This window comes from Accipiter gentilis, chromosome 14 (assembly GCF_929443795.1).
Source record: "Accipiter gentilis chromosome 14, bAccGen1.1, whole genome shotgun sequence".
NCBI classification, from domain to species: Eukaryota; Metazoa; Chordata; class Aves; order Accipitriformes; family Accipitridae; genus Astur; species Astur gentilis.
Window position 1 is genome coordinate 10,199,664 of NC_064893.1, and position 21,334 is coordinate 10,220,997.

The window sequence follows — 21,334 nt, forward strand, 5'->3', positions numbered from 1 at the left end:
TATACCTTGGCAAGTCGTTCTTCAGCAATCTCCTCCTCTTTCTCTTTGATGTATTGAACGTCAGGATGTTTCTGACCACTAGAAAAACCAAAAATGAGGAAAGTTTCTCACAAAGGAAGCCAGTTGTAAAAACATCATCTTACCCAGGTTAAACTAGTAAATGTGTGTAGCTGTTTTGACACATTTGTACTCAGAATACTAAACATCATGAAACAACTCTGGAAGGGCTTAAACTTTTGTATTCCAAGAACATCACATTTTTCTTTGTTATGAGTACAGAGAAACGAATGTTTTAATGAAAACAAAAATGCAATAACTATGCAACCATATGTTAGACAGCTTCGGGATTGAGGTAAATGTTTTATTAGTTCATGATGTTCATATGCATATAGACTGCAGAAAGCAACTTCTTCCTACAAGATCATTGCTCAGTGGTCTTGCCAAGTTAAGAAGGTAAACAATTTTTGTATTCAGAAGACTTGAAAACCTATTATTTTTTTAGTTTTTAATAAACATGACATTGGATGGAAGTAAGCAAACACCATAAAATTAAAATAACCCCCAAACTAACACACCATTGGGAGCGCTTCATTCTTGTAGTGTGCCATAAGGGAAGAACTTCATTAATTAACAGTTATTGTAATTTGATGCAATTATAAAAGATCGCTATTTTCAGTAACTCAAAATCTTCGTCAACATGCCTAGCTAGGGCAATTTGTTTTTCATAGCTGGTATAAACAGCCTCAGTCTGAGAGAGTAAATGTGTGTACGCGTGGGTGGGTTTTTTTGTTAACGTTAATTAAATGCCCGCTTAAAAAGTCTTAACACCTTATGAGAACTAAAATAAAAATCATATATTTTCCGTTAAATTTTGGTACCGTCCACTTCCAAAATCCACCCAAATTCATCCAGCTTATAAGTGGTTGGACAAAACTGCAGCACACTTTGTTTACTTACTCTCAGTGGATACTTACATGAACCTTAAAACCTCCAAGTATAGAATCATTGGTTATGCTTGAGCCTTTCAAATTCTAGTACTGGTCAGCCTGTACCAGCTCCAAAGTAGTGAACTGAGTCTGCTCTGGCTTAGCATTACAGAGGTGAAGGCTGACCTTTCCTAGACAGCTTGCTCTCCCCTGCCCTAACACTACATACCAAAAGAGAGCAGGCACTTGGTCTCATTTTGTATTCTCAAACATCCTCCAATGCAGTCCAAGATGTCACATCTCGTTACTTTGTCACATGTGACACCAATGATCAAATCATCTTGCTCCCTAACACTGGGCCACACAAAAGATAACTACTACCTGCTGCTGCTATCAGCTGCTCCCATAAAGTATGAGGCATGTGTCTGCTGTGAATATCCCCACCTGAGATATCTAAACCTGATTTTTCAGAGAGCATGCAATATACTAATTAGCCTTCTGTCTATTCAAACCACAACTCCCATCAACTAACAGCAGCTGAGAATTGTTAGTGCATATCCAAATTACATTCTAAGGTCCCAAGCAAGGAATCCAACAAGTGAGGAACATAAAAGTAATGCTTTTCTGTGAAAAATTGGGTCCAAGTAACCTACTCCATAAACTGTGTGAAAGACAAAGCCCCAGAATCCAGTTTTCCATGGCAAGGTAACCACTTCTTGTTTTTCTATGATTTCCATTTCAGTTCACAACACACTCTCAAATGTTTGTTGCAAACTAAGCAGAAGGCCCTAAAGACAACATCATCATTCAGTATCGCATCTGATCTGTCCCACCTTGTGCACAGAATATTCTCCACAAATGAATCTCTTCATAATGGAAGATTACTGTAAAATACATATAATGCAAGGACAAAATGGAGTTGCACAGACACCTGCAATCACAGCATCTTCTAACTGGAATACTTAATTCTGCAAATTCAGTAGTGTTATTTTATGTTAAATACTTATCTTACTAAAAAGTCAGTTCTAAAACTGACAACACTGGTACTTCATTGAATAGAGAGAAAAGTTCTGGAAAATATTTTTTTATACATTTAATAGGCAAAAAGAGATTAAACTCCTACCTAACATTAAGTTACTGTTTACTAAATTGCACCTTAAAAATGAATTGTCATTAAATATCAACAGAATTATTTGCTGCCAGTTAAGATTTCTTTTCGTAAGATGTAATAATACAGCAGATTATTTAATTCTTTACAAAATTGAAAACAAAGAAAACCCCAAAAAGGTAAACCATGAAACAAAGTATTTTCTGTCCCAAACTAAGCTGTACAGATTACAGTTTGAACCAAACTTCAGGGTACCTCCAATCTGAGGTACACAGCAACATACCATCTTTTCAGAGGAAGTTCATTCCTTACCCTCAAAAACACAAGATGGAGAACTAGTTCCATTTATGTCCATGTTAAAATGTGTGTTGAATTCATTAGGACATTTCCCATCTACTGAATCCATAACTGCACACAAGTGATATGGCAATATATAAACAGACAGAAATGGCTATGCAAGTAATTCTTTTACATTCTATTCCCATTTAATTTATAAAACGTTGTTGTACTTAAGAGTTTGTAATTTAAAGGCAATAAAGTTTACAAGCCAGTAAACAATTTTCATACAAAAGGCTGAGTCAATCTCTAATTATATGAGCAATATGTCAGCTTGTATTTCAAATAAGAACTGTAAATTCGTTTATCTTAATTGCTTCAAGTTAAGACAGGTTTTTCTTGTTTTATTTTACTTTACCTGTTCTTGCTTAGTCTCTGAGCTTCTACAAGGCTCTGTAAATTCCTGTTGTTCTCCACCAATATCTGCATTTCCAGACGCAAGTTCTCCAACTCATTTAATTGTTCCTAAGCAAGTGGAATTTGAAACGTTTTATTTGAAGACCAAATTGCAATTCCTGTTTTCATTTCCAGTTTAACATATTTGAGTAAAATAGAAGATAAAACTATTTCTCAGAAAACAAGCACAGTTCTCTGGCAAAGATCTGTATCACACTTCCATTTACAGTTTTATTAGAAACTTGATTTAGAATAAGTCAGAACAGTTTCATCAGCAAAAATGATGTTACCATTTGATATTCATGAACACAAACCAACTCAGTCCTTGGGAAAATGAGATACATGGATACCTCAAGCAAGTTGTCACCATTTACTACCAGCCTAGGTAAAGAGAAGACAAAGAACTGCCTTCCTGTTTAACAGACAGACTACCAAGCAGAGCTCATTGGAAATCTGAACTCTGTGTTCTGTCTTTCTTTAACTTTACAAATTGCCTGTAGAGATTAACTCATAGTACCTTCAGCCTTAGAATTTCATCATTTTTAGCTCTTCGTTCTTCATTCAGTTCATGTACAAGGTGTTCCAGATTTATTGCAGAAGCCCTCCGATCAGCTATTTCTTGCTCATGAGTTTCCAACAGCTTTGCCAAATTCACGTCAAAATTAGGGGGAGTTTTTGGACACTGGCAAGTCAAAAGAAACAAACCCCACAAACTATTAGTAAAGAACTGTTTCCCCTATGCATTGGTTTACATGTTATAATACTTAACTGGAAACATATGTTAATAAATTCCTGCAGACAAATCATCAATAACACATTTAAGTTACAAACAAGGTGAACGGGATTTGACCATTCTCAATACATTGTCGTTTCTGGTCCCTGCCTGAAGCCATGCCATAAAGTTTATTAGTCCTTTTCAATGAGTTTTAACAGTCATAACAATGAAAATGTTTTCTCACAAATGCCATACCTGAGGAAATGTTACTGAAGATGACTCCACAAAGCAATCTATTTGCTTCATTTTTAGTTCATATTCATTCTTCCTCTTCTCCAGTTCTTCTGTCATTTTGCCCAACTATTAGAAACGCCAATTAGAATTAAAAATTGGCTTAGAATACACAAAATACACTAAAGAAGACAGCAGCCAGATCTCTATTTTGAGCAAGCTTAAGTACACAAGTTATTTTAGATTATCTTATACTTCACTTTCATAACCGTTTTCTATATTTACCTAATAACTATTAATCATTCAATAGCTGCATGTAACAAGCATTTTTTGAAAGCATATATACACTATATAACTGTATAGTGCGCAGTTAATCTGAATTTTGTTCTTGTTGTTGGTATTTGATTTTTTTGCCTTGGTAACACAATCTACCTTTGAAAGGGCATGCTAGGACAGAAAAACTATTATGAACTTTGTTGGCAAACATTACTGGTCAAAACATGATTTGATACAAACAAAGATTTTACTGGTATAGATTTAATCAGTTTCCTCAAAGAGAATATGCTAACATGACAAAATAACTCTTCTTTCCAAAATAACTTATCTTTATTAGAGTTTTTGCCAACACAAATATACTTAGCACTATGACAGTTGTGACAACTAGAGCTAAAAGTTGGACAAATGCCTAACATAGCTATTTGGTCTGCAGAAGCTTCAAATCACTCTCAGACTACATAATTTAGAGCTCAACAATTATCTCTATTACATAATGATATTGTTTGCGGATAAGTGTTAAGCAGAGGAAAAATTAATCCCCTCGGTTACACTGCTTATAACCTCAGGTTGCTCTGTTGTTACAGGTACTAATAATTTTACTCTGCTTTCAGACTAAATGTTTTTGTGATCTCTAGACACCATTTCCAAAGTATTTAAGAGTTATCTAGCCTTTGTTCAGAAGCTTTTAAACTACTACTTTGCTTTTACAGGAAGAAGCATTGCTCTTGACCAAGAGTACTGCATAAAAGATGCTCTAAAGTTACAAGTAAAACCTTTTCCAGAAGCTACAATTAACCACAGCTCCCTCCCAAGGAGCTAATTATGAGAATTTCCTTGTTTTACCTGTTCCCTGAGTTCCTGGATTAGAGCTTCTTTCTTTGTTATGTCCTCCTGCGCACACTGAAGCAATGAATCATGTTTCTTAGAGGCCTCTGTCAGTCTTATCAGCTGATCAGTGGTATGATGCAAGTCTTCACACAGAAGGTCCCTCTGTTTTGTCATTGGATGAGTAAAGAAAGAAATGTTAAAGTTACTACTCTAAAGCAGTTGTTTCAAGATGTTTTGCCATTGTTGTTAAGATTTCCAACAGCTACAAGCATCTTCCTTTTCCCTCCACTTTTGCATCATGAATCATAGTAAGCATTCATCTAGAATTTTCTTCTTTTAGCATGTTTTCCATATCCATTGTCTTGGTTGCAGAACAAAAATGAGAAGTTTCCCAGTATAGTTAGATACTTGTAGGAGATATTTGGAAACAACCACTCTTTTAAAGTATAATGTATACTTAAAAAGAGATACAATTCTTTAAAGTAAGAAACCAGAAAAGAAAGTATAGCTCTTAATCCATGCTAAATTAGTGATTACAGCTTTTATAGTGCACTGCTATGCTGTAGTTACCTCTGGATTTATTCTAGGATCTAGACTCCCACCCTATCTGATAGGGTATCATACCTACACAAGGTAGGTGTTTAAATGCCATCTTGGATTAGCTCTTCTCCAGTCAAGAAAGCATGAAGGAAATTAGTAACTGATGTACAAAGCTGAAGGAGGAGAAACACTATGATTTTATCAGGAGCCAGATACACAAGGATAACATTGTAGTAAGAATTGGTACTTCAGTTTAAAAAAAAAAAAGTAACAAAGTGATCTATTTGGCAGGTCACTCAGTTTTGGGTTCCAGAATGTCAAATTTAGATGATTATTAAAGAAGATAGTCTGTTTATTAAACGTAGTAGAAATCCATTTTAAAATTATTTTTGAGAAGGAAACACTACTTTGGAAGACTTCATTCGTGCTGTATGATTGGCCTAAGCACATGTAATATGAGAGATGATCTCGTAGAAATTATTTGTAAGGAAAGGCTAGTGGTTTTGACTGATGGACATGTTCACCAAAATAATGGTGAGAGCAGTAACAGGAAAAGACAGAGTTAAAGAAAGATAGAAGTTTAAAAAGCAAAACTGCAGTTGCATCAACAATGCATCCTTAATCTTGTTTCCAGCAGGTGGAGCTTTTAGTTAAAATTATGAGTAAAGATGTTACTGAATATAGTAGTAGTGGGGGAAGAGATAATGTTAAACAATATATTCTTCTACTTATTTTAATTTCTCAGCTGCATCATCTAATGCTGCCATTAAATTCAGCTGATGATTCCTCAGTGGTCTTAAAGTTAAACCAGGCTTTTAGCATAGGTTTTTATGAAGTAACTTATAAAATATTTATATCAAGTAATGTGATAATTTAACAGAATTTGTCAGGTATCTCATGAAAAATTCCTTTAAGAACAGCTTAACTAGCTATAGTTTGAACTAAAATGAGGTTAAGTTTTACACAAGTATTTTAAGCAAAACCACATCCAGTTGGTCTGTTGAACAAATACCCATAATACACCAACATTTATGTTTTTACCTCAATGTTATCAGCTATTTGTCTTCTCTCCAAGGCTTCCCTCAGTTCTTCAATCTTCTTTTCCTGATTCTCTATGATTCCTTTGCTTTCTTCTTTTGCAGCCAGAACAAGATTATACTTGCACTACAAAAAGTATTCAATTAAATTTTAGAATATTTTAGGAAAACATGTTATCAAAAAAAGTTGGCAAACTTAATACAAATAAATGTATATCACAAATCTTATGATGACAACTACAAATGTTTAAATTCTCTGTGTGAATGACTAAAATCAGAATGATATGTCATACTTGCTAAATTGTACAAATGATTTTATCAGAAATGAGTTGTCAGAACAATAGAAAAAGATTATTAACTTAATATGTAATAGCCACCACAATGTATATTAACCACTAAAACCATTATTAAAAAACAGATAACCATATGTAGAAATCTATCTCATCACCATTTTGTCTGTAGGACCTTTTGAATTTATAGTTCATACATATACGTTATCTAAAGTATTCTGTGGGTTGCTCTATCAGTTTGCAAACCAGACCTATTTTAATAAAGATGATGCATCATATTTATTCATAGTTATTCAAACACATAGTTTTAGTTCTTTTTGCTTGTTTTCAGATGCAGAACATAGTAATATCAACAACATAAAAATTCATTCCCTCAAAAATTAATTTACAATTCAGCTTCAATTGTTAGGGTGTTAAATGGCCAATTTCTGAGAAAATCTAAATGTGACTGTCCGCCGAGTGTAGTTTACAGGATGTGAATAGGTCCCTTTAGAGACACTGTCTTTACCCAGCATGTGGAAAGAGTTCAGTTTTCAAGACAGCCTTAGGCATAAAATGTTCAGAAGATTTCAACATATCAAAACAAAGAAGTTTCCTTCTAAAACACTACAGGAAGTTATGCTGTTTGAGACCCACGATAAGACGTGTCATTGCCTCCCATTTCTGAAAAACTATACCATGTCCTTCAAAATGACAGAACATACATTTATATCCTCGAGCTCTCTTGTCAACCCATTTATGGACTCGGTTTTATGATTAACTGAAGACCTCAGCTCCTGGATCTGTCTCATCAAGCCAGTTACAACTTCCTGCAATATAAAAAAAGTTAATCCTCATACATCATATATAATTTATATATATTTTATTCCTGGACTTTCTTTGGTGTATAATTTGTCAATCACAAATCTCAAACAATCATTTGACAATGGAACCTCAATGCACATGTAAAGGGGTAAAAGGTAATTTGTTGTTAAATCATTAGCTTTTCTTTTAAGCATGCATATGAAGAATTAAGCCTCCATAACACCTGCTGTGTTCGTTAGAAGAGAAGACTAGCCCTCTGATTTAGTCTCAGGCTGTAATGGCTTTCTAATAGAACAGAAGTACTGTAGTTTAAGGTTACATTTGTTTGTAATGGGAAAAGGCACATTGAAGAAACACCACTGCACTGACAATACAACATTCTTCTGACCTTATACATATCAAATTTCTGGTTTTAGCATGGAAAAAGCAAGGCTTACCATTGCATCATGCTGGATAGTAAATGCACTATGTGATTTCTTATGCCTGTTTTACATACAGCATAAATGCTTGTATTATGGGAACTTTTGCTATTTAAGCGTTCAAGACACCTGAACAGTCTTCTCATGTAAAAGTGCTTTGGTTTTATTAACAAAGATACCCACAGTCACATTCTTTCATCACCTTTCTTACCTTTTTTATTAGCCCATTACAACATGGCACTGACTAAAAGGCCCCATCAGGGGAACTATGCGTCGTTTATGCATTGAATGTTTTGTCCAGTAGACAGCTTTACCTTGGTTGTTTTTTTTAACCTTCAGTTATCTTGTGTTTTCTCTGAATGCATACCAGTCTCGTACCACCCTGCAAACTCCATGCCAGTAAGAGGTAGGATTTGTTTTACATAGATACACAGCCAGGATTGCCCAGAAGCACAGAATTACTAAGTATCACAGAAAAGCTCTGGGCTTTCAACTCTACTACAGAACAGTTACCCACAAAACTGGGTATCAGTAACAGAAATAAGCCCAAACCTTTTCCGTATCATTTGTGTTCTTCAAAGAAACAATAATCTCTTCAGCAGCAGCCAGCTCCTGTTCCAATTTCTGCAGTTTTGCTTCCTAGAAGAAATAATAATTGTGAAGGAGAGACTTAATCGCTTTTGAAGTATGTTTTGTAAAGCACAAAGCCATTAAAAAAAAAAAGGAAAGGAACCAAGTTGTTTACCTTACCAGAAGAATTAAGCAATAGCTTAACAATCTGAAACTTGAGAACTCTACATTTATTTTGCTGGTAATCAACAGAACAGTCAGTTTGCCATAAAATTGCTATTAACGCACAAGGAAATCCAGGAACACATCATTTAGACATTCAATTCTGCTGTCATACCTGCTGCTCACACTGTGTCACCATTTCAGAGGATGGTTTCTCCACCTGTGCTTTTTGAAGTACTTTCAAGAGCTCCCTGGAGAAGAAAACACATTTTTAGTGAGAAATATAATCGGAACACAAGAGAGCTTTAACAAGAATCGAGTCATACAAGTTTATTCTTATTTGCACTTAATTTTTTTTAAAGAGTTATTTAACTATCACCTTCTCAGTGCTATACAAAAAGACTGATAGTTTAGTTACTAGCTATACGCTGCTATCAGAAGTGGAACTTTATCTTTGATATGAAGAACTATACTTGTAATGTAATTTCATTACATTATTTGTCATATTAATTGAATACATTAAAATGAAGTGCTGGTCTAAGTTGGATAAAATAAAAAGCCCATTATGTAATTATCTCCACCCAGCTGGGGAAAAACACCTCTACAAACAGGATCCCCATCTGAATACAAAACCTAGCATAGGACAAACCCAATGAAGTCAGATGAAAATAAACCCCACCACTAATTAAAACTTACTTTGAATTGTTTTCTTTGTCTTCTTGTAACTGTAATGTTAGTTTTTCATTATGTTCTTTTTCTGTTTTCAGGAGTTTCAAAAGGTTCTAGAATGTCAAAATATATGTTGTTATAACAAGTTACAATATAAAGTCTTTAGAATAATTAAAACCAAAATAAAAATCTAAACAAATTCCTAAGATGACTGAAACCAGCCCTCCCAAAACGTTAAATGGAAACAGAAAGATCTTTAGCTTTGTCCTGGACAAGTTCAAAAGTAAACTCTTACTTATTATATTATATTAAGCAATATATAATATATGATATTAAGCAATCAGTTCTTTTCAGCTGCCATTGATAATGATTTCAAATAGCTATTATGTTCCTCAATATCCACGGTTTTAAATGGAGAAATTGGAATTTTCAACTGTAGATTAATTTGGGGCAATTTTTCAAGTTCTAACCAGCAGTTCAAGATATTAGACTATAAGGAATTTAAAGTTATAATCTTCAATCTGTCAGTATTCCTTTAAACACTAGAAGGGAAAACTTGTAGTGAACTTGCTGAGCAGGCACAGTGTACACTGCAGAAAAGCAGGCAAAATCATTTGCAAAAGCCCTTGAGCAACCTTACTGCTGTTTTGCAGTCACTGCAGTCTGACAGACTTTCAAGGACAGCATCAACTAAATTGTAGGACAGTGATCCACCACAGAAAGCCATAGATCATTTTAACAAGATCGCATCCACTATGAAAATTTTTAAGAAACTGCTTTCTAAAGACAGCATAAGTAAGCTAGTCTTCACTAGCATCAAGATGAAAGGACACCAGCATGTTTTGATGTCAGGATTCTTTTCCAAAGCAGTTTCTTATTCCTTTACTAATTAACCCATCTCAACATTTCCAGAGCAATTTCTTCAGCCAAAAGCTCTGCTACTTCATCATGCTATTAGATATTTCTTGTAGCCTGCGGTTGCAAAAATATTGCACTAAGTTTTAAAAAAGATTCTGGGTACATCTTCCAAATGAAACCACCAGGAAACCTCTTATTACTGTAGAATCTATTATCAATGATACAATAACAGGAATTAAACAATCTGGCTACATGAGTAATCTTATAATAAAAGTCCTTTAAAAGCCTTGACTGTCTTACACAAAGCTCAGTTTTCATAGCTTCTGCTTCTTGTTTTCTGTCCTCAAGTTGTTGCTTCAGTTGATCTGTCTCAAACTTTGCTACTTCCTGCAAATTGTCATAGTCATCCTGCAGGCTTGCTTTTTCTTCAAGAATCTTTTCATGTTCTAGCCTTTATAAAACAAACAAACAAAAAACCACAAAATAAAACCAAGCCCACCCACAATATTAAGATAAGGGTTTGTTTTACTATAAAAATACTCCAATTAATTGTATTTTATACTCTTCAGATAATGTACAGAGTACAGTTATTTTAGAAACAAATGACTGACATAAATGGTAACTTTTTTTTTTTAAACTGAGAAACACCAAATTTATGAAGGGCACAGGAAATTTAAGTGACAGTAGCAGAGAAGGCAGAGTACTCTTTGATCTCTAGAAATAATTTACCTACAAAATTCTATTGACATTTCAGTCACTGTGTCTTGATAATGGTGTTCACCCATTTTTATTCTTTTTTTTTTTTTTAGCCATTTGTTGGACAAAAGATTTTGCTAGAATGATCCTCAGTACCTACATCTGCTTATTTGATATCTAGGTTATTTATCCCATATAAAATCTTCATATATTCTGGGCAAGTCTGGGTTATTTCCATCTAAATTGTTGCCCTGAAAACTTATTTAATTTGATCTTTCACAAAAGTGAAAAAGCAGAGGGGTAAAAGAGCTGCTAGACAAGTGTTATGAATTATGTTATTAATGGAGAGCCTATAGAAAGAATGCCTTCCAGATAATCAGTTCTTCTGCTAACACAGAAGGCATCAACGAAACCGCAACATTTAATTCAATTCCAGGTTCCCAGCCTCACAATGCATCACTCAAAAAATGACTTCAGCTAAGACACGACACACTATAATGCAACAACATAGTTAAGCTTTCTGGGAAAAAACCCCAACCCACAAAACCAAAACCCAACAAAACAAATAAAACGCAACAACAACAAAACCCAACATAACTAAGTCACACTAACGATTAAAAACCTCACTGATTTTCACCTCCCAATAATAATGGCAATTACTGCATAGAACGTAGTGAGCTTTTCAGGCTTTACTAGCCAAACTTCACTTTATTTTTATGGTTTCTTTCTTCCTGTATTTTTACAGCAGCATCATTATGTCATTTGCTCCACATGACCAGACTGAAAAGTAACAGTTAATTTTTAAGACTAAATTGGAAAAAAACCCACAAACTATGCCGCTTCAGCCACTTAACTTTGGAGATCAATAAGTTTACAGGTACATCCTACTTAATGGGAAAACGCTATAGCAAACCAAAATAAAGGAAGCCTCATTTTATTTTCTTTCTGCTAATTTCACCATGTTCCCTCTCATGGCTCTGAAATAGGCATGGAAAGAATTGAGAAAAAAAAAAAATAAGCGAAGGACATAATCACAGAATAACAACTTTAAATAAGAGATGTAAAGTGCAGTTCACATGCAGAAAAGAACTAAATCACTAGATGCATCCGGAAGGGAGGTTAAGGCATTTTACCAAACTGCCAACATACCTGACACTGTCCAGCTGGAACTGTACATCCATATGTCTACCAGAAAGCTGACTGATTTCTTTCTCTTGCTTTTCCCTAAAGGCACTATATTCCAATTTTACAGCAGACAGCTCCTTGTCTGCAGACTGCAGGACAATGCGCAAGTCATAGACTTCACTTTTTAATACTGTCAAAAACCAAACAAATTACGTTATTTGGAAAACTGTGCTAGATACAGGACATGTGACACTACAGAACATCCTGGGAAAGTCTCACAACACTTTACACATTTTCAGTGGAATTAGCCTTGAAGGTCACACACAAAAAGGATTTGTAAATGGAAAAGGTCAATGAAACACTGACTTCAAGAACTGAGGAGTACAGGCAGAATCAAAAACATTCCAGACAATATCACTGCATTTCCGTAGACCAAGAGAGGATTTTCCCTTTACTTTTAGTTAATATTTTTTTAAAATACTATATCCTGTACTCCCTTCACATTCAGAGTGAACAGAGAACAATTCTGAATATTGTATACTGTGCAAGACTGGGCAGAGAAAAGCTGGTCTGCAAGTGTTAGATTTTTTTTTCTTTAAAAAAATATATATTAAAAAAAATATATCAAACCAGTATGACTAACCCAAATAGTTACTCAGCATGTGCTATTGTTGATTCAAAACACTAAGACGCCTCAAAACTTCATACAGAATTTCAGTTTTACATAGACTTACTATCAGTCTTGCTTTCACTGTCTTGAAACTGCTTTTCAAGCGATTTCATCTGTTCAAGGAGCTCCTGGCGCTCTTTATTCCAGTCATTCCTTTCAGATGAAAGAAGCTTGAGAAGAGAAATAAAATTTTTAAATGGAAGGAAATGTAGGAGTGGCTAAGTCGCAGAGCTGTAACAATCATGTAATAACGTATTATGGCATTTCACCAGCTGATTATAAATACAAGATGAATTTTTCTTTAAATTCGATGTTTGATGAATCTGAAATCCATAGAAGTCCAAGAAAAAAAAAAAGTAATTCAATATAAGTGAAGACATTACCTTATCTAAAAAGTTTATTTAAAAGCAACCCACAGTTTACGAGCTGAGATTTACTTCAGAACAGAGCTATCAGAGATGAGACTAATCTGGGAAGAATACAGGCCTTGTTTCCTTTTCTGTACTAAATCAAATCTAGCGATTAAGGAAGACTTGTAAATATTTTATAGAGTAAGGACATTTCAGTTCAGTTCCAGCTGAGGCAACTAGCATTTTCATCATTATAAAGTTGAAAATTTCCTTGTGACTATTGCTGTTTTCCAAAAAACATGAAGTTGGCCAAAACCAAGCACAGCCATCTTGAGTGTCTATTTGCTTATAGTTAAGATCAAGCAGGCTCAGAATCACAACATTTAAAACAACAAAAACAAAAAAACCCAAACCTGCAGTGTTATGTTAAATGAAGTCCTTGTCTTCCTGCACAGCCCTGAACTATGATGCTATGCAAATGTTTCAAAAGTCAAAATGCAAGTAACGCTGCAGACCTCACCAGATGACACAGTAGTATGAGTGTGGTAGATATCAGTGTGGTAGATATCACCTTGTCACATATATACACACTCACATATAGCCCTGTATTATTATTATTATTCTCTCACCTCCTGTATTTGTGCAGAATGATGCTCCAGTTTATTAATATGCTGCTGGAGTTTTATATTCTTGCTTTCCTCTTCATCCAGCTTTGTCTGCATTGTGCTCAGTTGCTCCTGTGACGCAAGAGACACTCAAAATTAGAGCACCCATCTTCCAGTTATTCTCACATGCCATATGGCAGTCTGTGCATATTAAATATAAAAACATCAACTACTTTCTTTTTTTATGACACAAACTAACAGAAAACAGAACATTCAAAAATAAACTGGTATCTTAAGTAGCTGATTCCTCCTATTGCTAACTAAACCGCCAGAACACAAGAAAATCTGTCAGGGGATACAAGGACTGAATCCAATAAACACTTAGTTTTCAGACACACATTTATCTTGGAGAAATAAGGCTTTAAAAAGAAGTCATTCAAAATACACACTAGCTAAATTCCTTACAGGATCTCTGCACTATGGTAAGTATCAAAGAGGGGTTTTGGCTGTTGTGCCAGGGTTTTACATGCACTTAAGTTAGTTCCAGCTTCTAGAGAGTAGTTCAGATAACTTCATAGCACTCTTCTAGGTGACAAAAGTCCTTCCCTGCCCTTTAGGAAAGGTGCAAGACAATTAAGGTATAATGATAGACAAGCATTATTTGGCAGGTTTCTTCAAATAATGCAGTATTATATATTAAGTTTGGGTATTGTTCTAAATGTGCTATCACCAGACACTTATAAAGAAGTTTCCTTGGAGACAAGTTATCAGGTTAAAACAGTAAAAATTTAAATGCCCTGTATATCTTAAACTACTTGCGATAGTCAGCTCTCAAATCCCTTTCAATATTATCATTGTAAATGTCCGTAAGTACAGTTAGAGAAATGTTAGTAAGTACAATTAGAGAACTGTTTAGTGAGGCCTTAAGTATTCATCAAGTGCTTCAGTTTCCCATGCAAATTCAAATATATTTGGTGAGGGGGAAGTATTTCATGCCAAAACCCACTTTATTATAAAAGTTACACATACACTTCAGTTTTTATTCAGAACATTCACCTGTGCCACTTTGAGCTCCTCAGCAATGACCTCATATGCTTGTTCATTCACCTCTGGGGGAACCGGCTCTTTCAAAATGTCATCCATCTCTTCAGAATGATAATCTAAGATTTCTGGGCTTATTCGTGGCACTAGGCGAGATCTTAACTGGTAAGCTTTTGTTGGAGTGGTTATGTTCTGTTATAAAGATTACAAAGCAGTCTTTATTTTAACCATAAAATGGAATTAAGACTTTGTCTGGTATTGTATCAGAGTTCTACAAGTAGAATAATGAAATACAATGCTTAAAGTGGTTAGTTCTAAACCACTACACTTTTTCAGATTTGTCATCTGATCACAGTAGCAGTCATTCAGTAAGTATTTCAGAACAAAAAAAGCAGTGTATCTGGTTTATCACATATGGATTACACACCAGAACACTAGTTAGGTTAAGGGATTGTACAAATGAAAGTCTATGTTCTCACACAACTCTGGAGTAAGTATGTGTAGTTTTAAATAAACTTATACCTTAAGAGTTTCTCTGTGTAGCTTATGTAATTGAGAGACTTCTTGACGCTTGTGTGCTTTGGTTGCCTCCAAAATGTTTTCAAGATGTTGGTTTGCTTTCCGAAGGGATTGAAGCTCTGATTCCTGTTCCATATGCTTTTTCCTGTTTAGGAAGTATGTTACTACTGTCAAAACCACTCCATCAGTATGCCCTTGCATCAGTAAGAATAAGCTACAGTATTGCCAATGAGCAAACTGAAGCTGAACTCTTGCCCAAACACTGAAATACATTATTTTGAGAAGAAAGCCACCACTGCTGTATTAAAAAGTAAATAAAAAAAAATTAAAAAAAAAATAATTAAAAAGCTAAGAAGCTTATTTGTGCTTGCATAATGAAGCAAGCAGATGGATAACTAAACGTGTCAGAAAAAAAATCCATTACATGTTAAGAAATAAGCTGAGAGCTCTTCAATTCCTTTTATGAAAAAGTGATATCACCCATACCAATATGGTTTTAAGCTTTAAAAATGTTATCCAGTTATATGAGAAGTCTGAACTGGTACTTGCCAGGATTAAAGAAAATCCTTTAAAGATTTTTATTTTTTTTTTTAATGGAAGTGCTGCTCTGTTGAGATTATTTTGCCCTCTAAGAGTACTTTAACTTAAATCCCAACAGTTGAGCAGAAATTTAGGAATAATTTTCATATGGTATTTTGCAGAGCTACATGCTGTTACTGTGATAATTGGCCTTACTGGCATAATTGTAGGGTCACAGTCTACAGACAAAAGGAAATACACTATTTCATCTTTTGGCAGTTTAATGCTATCACTTTCCCTCATGTTTTTAGCATCTGCAACGAGACTTATGGAACAGAGTAGAACTTTAGTTCTGACTGCTATTGGACAATAGAAAAATTAGCATACATTGATTTTGTGAAATTGTTAAAGTTTACTCATTCAGTTAGAGCGTATAGTTACACTTGCATTTAAAATTAAGCATCCAGTTACTCTGAAGCTGGAAACAAGTTTAAAGTTTAGTGAAATCCAGAGGCGAATCCAGAGGCTCAAAAGCACACTTTTGTTTGACTGCACTCCACTAAGAAAATGTCAGTAACTGATAATAAAAATGCACACATACTATCAAGAAAGCAAGACATGCACAGAACATAGAATACATAAAATAAGAATACATTGAATGGGTAGGAAAAGAAAGTAATCAATATCTGAAGATAAAAATAAAGCATTGTAACTAAGGATACAAGACAATAGACGGATTGCTGAATTGATAAACTCAGTAGATGACAACATTATGATTTATAAAGTTCATAGGATTTGCTACACAGAAATCTAAGAATAAGAATACAGATTTGTACAATGGCCTGAATGAGCAAAAAAGGACATCACAAAGCTACTTTGAAAAAAAAAAAGTGGGAAGGCAAAAATGGAATTATCTTGTGCCCAATGCTTCTAGAATTATATTCTAGATTCAATTAAATCAATAAAAAGGAACATTAGGTACAAGCTAAAAATATAGTTAAAAAAAAATATCAGGTCCCTTTTGCCTTCCAGGTTTATATTTCATTTGCTGGCTGGAAATGCAATTATTTTTCTTGTATCTCCAGTAACAGGATGAGAATTTTTCAGAAATGGGGTCGATCAAGTTAAGCATGTATTATTCACTTGCATATGAATATATATACACTGAAGGTATTACTCAGGCCTTTTGCATTATCTTGTGCTGCCCTCAAGGAGAACAATGACAGTAAATTCTTGACTACGTTAGTAAGGGCAAAGTAGACCCTTATCTCATGTTTAGATGCCAAAGCAAATGGACATAAATGAACTATTGACACCATGGTTTTGCTCCAAATTCAAAGCTCTTTGCTTTGCTTTTAATTCAATCTCTGTTCCAATAACAAGACTCGAGGTAGTGGTATTACTGCCTTCTTAAAAATCTTTAAAGTGGAGACAAAAAAAAATTAACCAACAGGTTAGCCAAAATTTCCTGAGGTGCTTGGATTCTACACTTATGGTGACTCAAACTTGCAACCTTAAAGAGGTTATATTAAAAACTACTGTTGCACTAAACCAAAAACAAACCCCCAAATACCCACCCCCCCAAACCCATCAACTCTTAGTTCCTGTCACTGCTTCCATCTGTAATACTTCAGTTACTGAAAAATAATTGCTCAACACGGAAACTAAGCCAAACTCTCCCTGTTCCATTAAGCAGGTGACCATCAGAATTCCAGGGTATGTGCATCTCCTGCATGTTGTGAAGCACTGTTTTGCATCTTAGCATAAAGAAGAGCTTTTGGAAAGACAAAGAAATCTGCAACAGTGCAGACAGGCCTTCAGATTGCATCATGGTTGTTTCCTAGTCTGGGAGTAACTAAGTTCAACAGGAACATATTCTGTGCACATGCCATTTTTCTTAACCTGGCCCTCTCTCACATGCAAAGAGCATACTTAGACTGTATATTCAGGATCTGAGACTAACTTTTAAAAATCAATATAAGTAATTAAAGACATTTAATTAAGACATTTCTATACTGTTTTGTCTCACTTGGTTAGCTCTTTAAATTCTTCATATTCTTGTTTTGAACTTGCCAGTTCACTTTGAGTCTGTAGCAGGCGTGCTTTCAGCCTTTCAACAGATGCCAGTGAGTTGCCTTCCACTGACATGGTGGTAGAATATAAATGATGACCTAAAGAACAAACATAGACCCTCTGAAATCACAGAATAGCTCAAATAGCTTAAGTTTTAGTAAAATGAAAGCATTTGTAGGCTTTTGAACAACATAGCAGCAATTGAGATTGAAGAAAGTGGGTATTAGCAACAGTCCACATGAAAACCAGAATAATTAATATTACTGCAGTCTTCATGACAACTAAGGACAACAAAATGAGATTATGGGTGGTGTTCACAAGACGCACAACACCAAGTTCCCTATTGCTGTACTTGCTTGAAGGCCAATGTGAATAAAATAAAGTAAACCTAAAGTAAAAATCAGTTTTCAGGTACCACTTTGAAGAAGGCAAAAATACATCAAGACAGACAACTTTTTCAATACTACACACAACAGAAATACAGTAAGCTTATTTAGCTGGAAAACATTAGCATATTTTTACCTCCAGTATTTTTCTCTGTGGCTGAAGCTTCCAAAAAAGCTTTTTCTAGTTCTGCAATGGTCTGAGCATCAATTTCTTGAGCCTTTTTAACTGACTGCAAAGAACGAAGTTTTTTATTCTCCTCTCTGAGGTTATGGTTCTCCATGGCATACTTTGCAATTCGTGGGTGTTGTTCCATCTATGATAAGCAGTATTTTATTCAACAGGTTTTGTTTTCCAGACAATGCTATACACGTCTAGCTGTTGCTCTATAACCTTTAATATGCATTAAATTGTAATGGAAGGGGAAAAAATTATTCCCTATAGTGGTTAAAACTGCCCCAATTTTTTTTTTTTTTTTTTTAGTTTTCCTACTCTGTTGGAACCTGCTCTCAAAAAAGACAGTGGGTTTACATTTTATATGTTTACTCTTTTACTGGTAATAAGGCAGTAGAAGCTTTTCATGTTGCTCTTGATATCTCTTTGCAGTTTCAACTTTGAGCTTTGGCTTTCTTAACACTGTCCCTGCGTGCCATAATAATGTTTCTATAGTCCTTTAATGACTGTCCTGACTTCTGTACTTCCCCCTCTCACTCCCCCTTCACTTTGGAGCTCAGTTATGAGTCACAGATTCAAGCTGGTCTTCTAATACATCTACTCCTTTTTCCTACTTGTGCTTGGAGGAAATTGTTTTTAATGAATCTGCCTTCTCTCTTGAGCTTCTCTGTTCTTCAAAACTGCTTCACAAATACCACATCTACCAGATACCCGAATAACCTGAAGCCTTCTCTCCTGAAGCCTTAGGTATGTACTTTGCTACTTGCCTTCCTCAAACAGCTCCAGGACTGCATCACCCCTGATTGGCCCATCTAGCATCTGTGTTGTTATCCTTCAGAAACCTGCTGTATTACTTGCATCCTGCTGTCCTTCCCTTTCAACAGATGTCATGGAGGTTAAAGTCTCCCATAAGAATGGGGATTTGTGATTTGGAGACTTCCTTGAGTTGCTTAAAGGAGACTTAGTCCTCTACCCAACCCAGATCAGGTGGCCTGTAGCAAGGTCCCACCATGACATCACCCTTACTAGCCTCTCCTCTTATGCAAACTCACAAGCTCTAAACCCACCCATTGTCCCTTCCATAGGGAAACTCCATGCATTTGAGATGTATCTATAGAAGAACCCATGACACATCCTCCTCTTTCCTGCCTCTTTCCTAAAAAGCCTATATCCACCCATCACAGAACTCCATCACAATATCTATTCTCACAAAATAAAACTGTTCTAGAAAGGGAAAAACAGACTTACCTGTTCTCTGAGTGTCTGCAATTCCTCTCTCAATTCACTGAGGAGATCATCTTGCTCTTTTGGCAATAAACTTCCACCACCCTCTTTGTGTAATCTCTCCAAACGAACAATATGGTCTTCACGGAATTTAACTATCATTTTACTGGACTGAATAAATTTCTCCTTCTTGGCACACAGATCTTCTAGTTGAGCAATTTTTTCTAATAAATTCTTAGAAAAATACATATACAGATTGGTAGAAAAGCGACAGTTACACTAGATAAATTTTTAAGGTGCACATATCACGTACGTATGCACACACAGACAAATCATGCAAAAGTCAGTTAACAGTAATTTTGTGAATACACGGACTATCATTTGGAGCAGATTTGTAAAGAGCAACAGCTCATACCACAAACCCAAATTACACACTATTGCAAAAAAACTTTACTTAGAAGGTCCAATATGATCCAGTAGACTAAGTATTCAATTAAGCACATCAGATGTACCCCTAGAGCGCCTGTTTCAGTTCATTTTCTTAAAATCAATCAATCAATCCATTTTGGCTGATTTAGTACTACGCCATGACATGAACCAAAGCACAATAAAATTGGGATGACTGGGAGGTTTGCTTCAAAAAACACACTGTTGATCCAAACACTCAAAAATGCACTCAAAATTAAGTAAAACAGAAGTTTGTTGTTCTGTTCAATTTTCTTAGAAAATCTCAATTAACAACCCATCCCCTAAAACTAAACATACTATGAAAGTTATGCTGTGGCTTGTCTGAATTTGAAAGATAGAATAATAAAATTGTTTAGGTTGGAAAAGACCTTTAAGATCATCAAGTCCAACTGTTAACCTAACATTGCCAAGTCCACCACTAAACCATGTCCCTAAGCACCACATCTACATGTCTTTTAAATACCCCCAGGGATGGCAATTCAACCCCTTCCCTGGGCAGGCTTCCCTGGGCAGCCTGTTCCAATGCTTGACAACCCTTTCAGTGAAGAAATTTTTCCTATTATCCAATCTAAACCTCCCCTGGCACAACTTGAGGCTGTTTTCTCTTGTCCTATCAGTTGTTACTTGGGAGAAAGACCAACCCCCACCTTGCTACAACCTCCTGTCAGGTAGCTGTAGAGAGCTATGAGGTCTCCACTCAGCCTCCTTTTCTCTAGGCTAAACCCTCAGTTCCCTCAGCCTCTCCTCATAAGACTTGTACTATAGACCAGCTTCACTGCTCCTTTGGACACACTCCAGCACCTCAATGTCTGTCTTGTAGTGAGGGGCCCAAAACTGAACACAGTATTGGAGGTGTGGCCTCACCAGTGCTGAGTACATGGGGATGATCACTGCCCTAGTCCAGCTGGCCACACTGTTTCTGATACAAGCGAGGATGCTAGTGGCCTTCTTGGCCACCCAGGCACACTGCTGGCTCATATTCAGCCAGCTGTCAACCAACACCCCCAGGTCCTTTTCCACCAGGCAGCTTTCCAGCCACTCTTCCCCAAGCCTGTAGCATTGCATGGGCTTGTTGTGGCCCAAGTGCAGGACCCAGCACTTAGTCTTGTTGCACCCCATACAATTGGCCTGGGCCCATTGATCTAGCCTGTACAGATCCCTCTGTAGAGCCTTCCTACCCTCAAGCAGATCAACATTCCTGCCCAACTTGGTGCTGTCTACAAACTTACTGAGGGTGCACTCAATCCCCTTGTCCAGATCATTGATAAAGATATTAAAGAAAACTGGCCTCAATACTGAGCCCTGGGGCACACCACTTGTG

General features: G+C 35.7%; 2 protein-coding genes across 2 annotated transcripts in view; one reads left to right on the forward strand and one right to left on the reverse strand.

Annotated features, from left to right (window-relative positions):
* ZDHHC3 (zinc finger DHHC-type palmitoyltransferase 3) overlaps positions 1–21,334 on the forward strand; it is a 435,152-nt gene that overhangs the window by 70,401 nt on the left and 343,417 nt on the right. The window lies entirely within an intron of this gene.
* Positions 1–21,334, reverse strand: part of KIF15 (kinesin family member 15) — a 38,831-nt gene that overhangs the window by 3,861 nt on the left and 13,636 nt on the right. Inside the window, 19 exon segments of the mRNA XM_049817201.1 lie at positions 6–78; positions 2,729–2,835; positions 3,284–3,448; positions 3,737–3,841; positions 4,832–4,978; positions 6,398–6,520; positions 7,388–7,492; positions 8,459–8,545; positions 8,814–8,889; positions 9,335–9,420; positions 10,466–10,616; positions 12,011–12,176; positions 12,721–12,826; positions 13,636–13,743; positions 14,668–14,844; positions 15,175–15,316; positions 17,720–17,861; positions 18,286–18,463; positions 19,570–19,779. Of these exon segments, the coding sequence (XP_049673158.1) occupies positions 6–78; positions 2,729–2,835; positions 3,284–3,448; positions 3,737–3,841; positions 4,832–4,978; positions 6,398–6,520; positions 7,388–7,492; positions 8,459–8,545; positions 8,814–8,889; positions 9,335–9,420; positions 10,466–10,616; positions 12,011–12,176; positions 12,721–12,826; positions 13,636–13,743; positions 14,668–14,844; positions 15,175–15,316; positions 17,720–17,861; positions 18,286–18,463; positions 19,570–19,779 (2,454 nt within the window).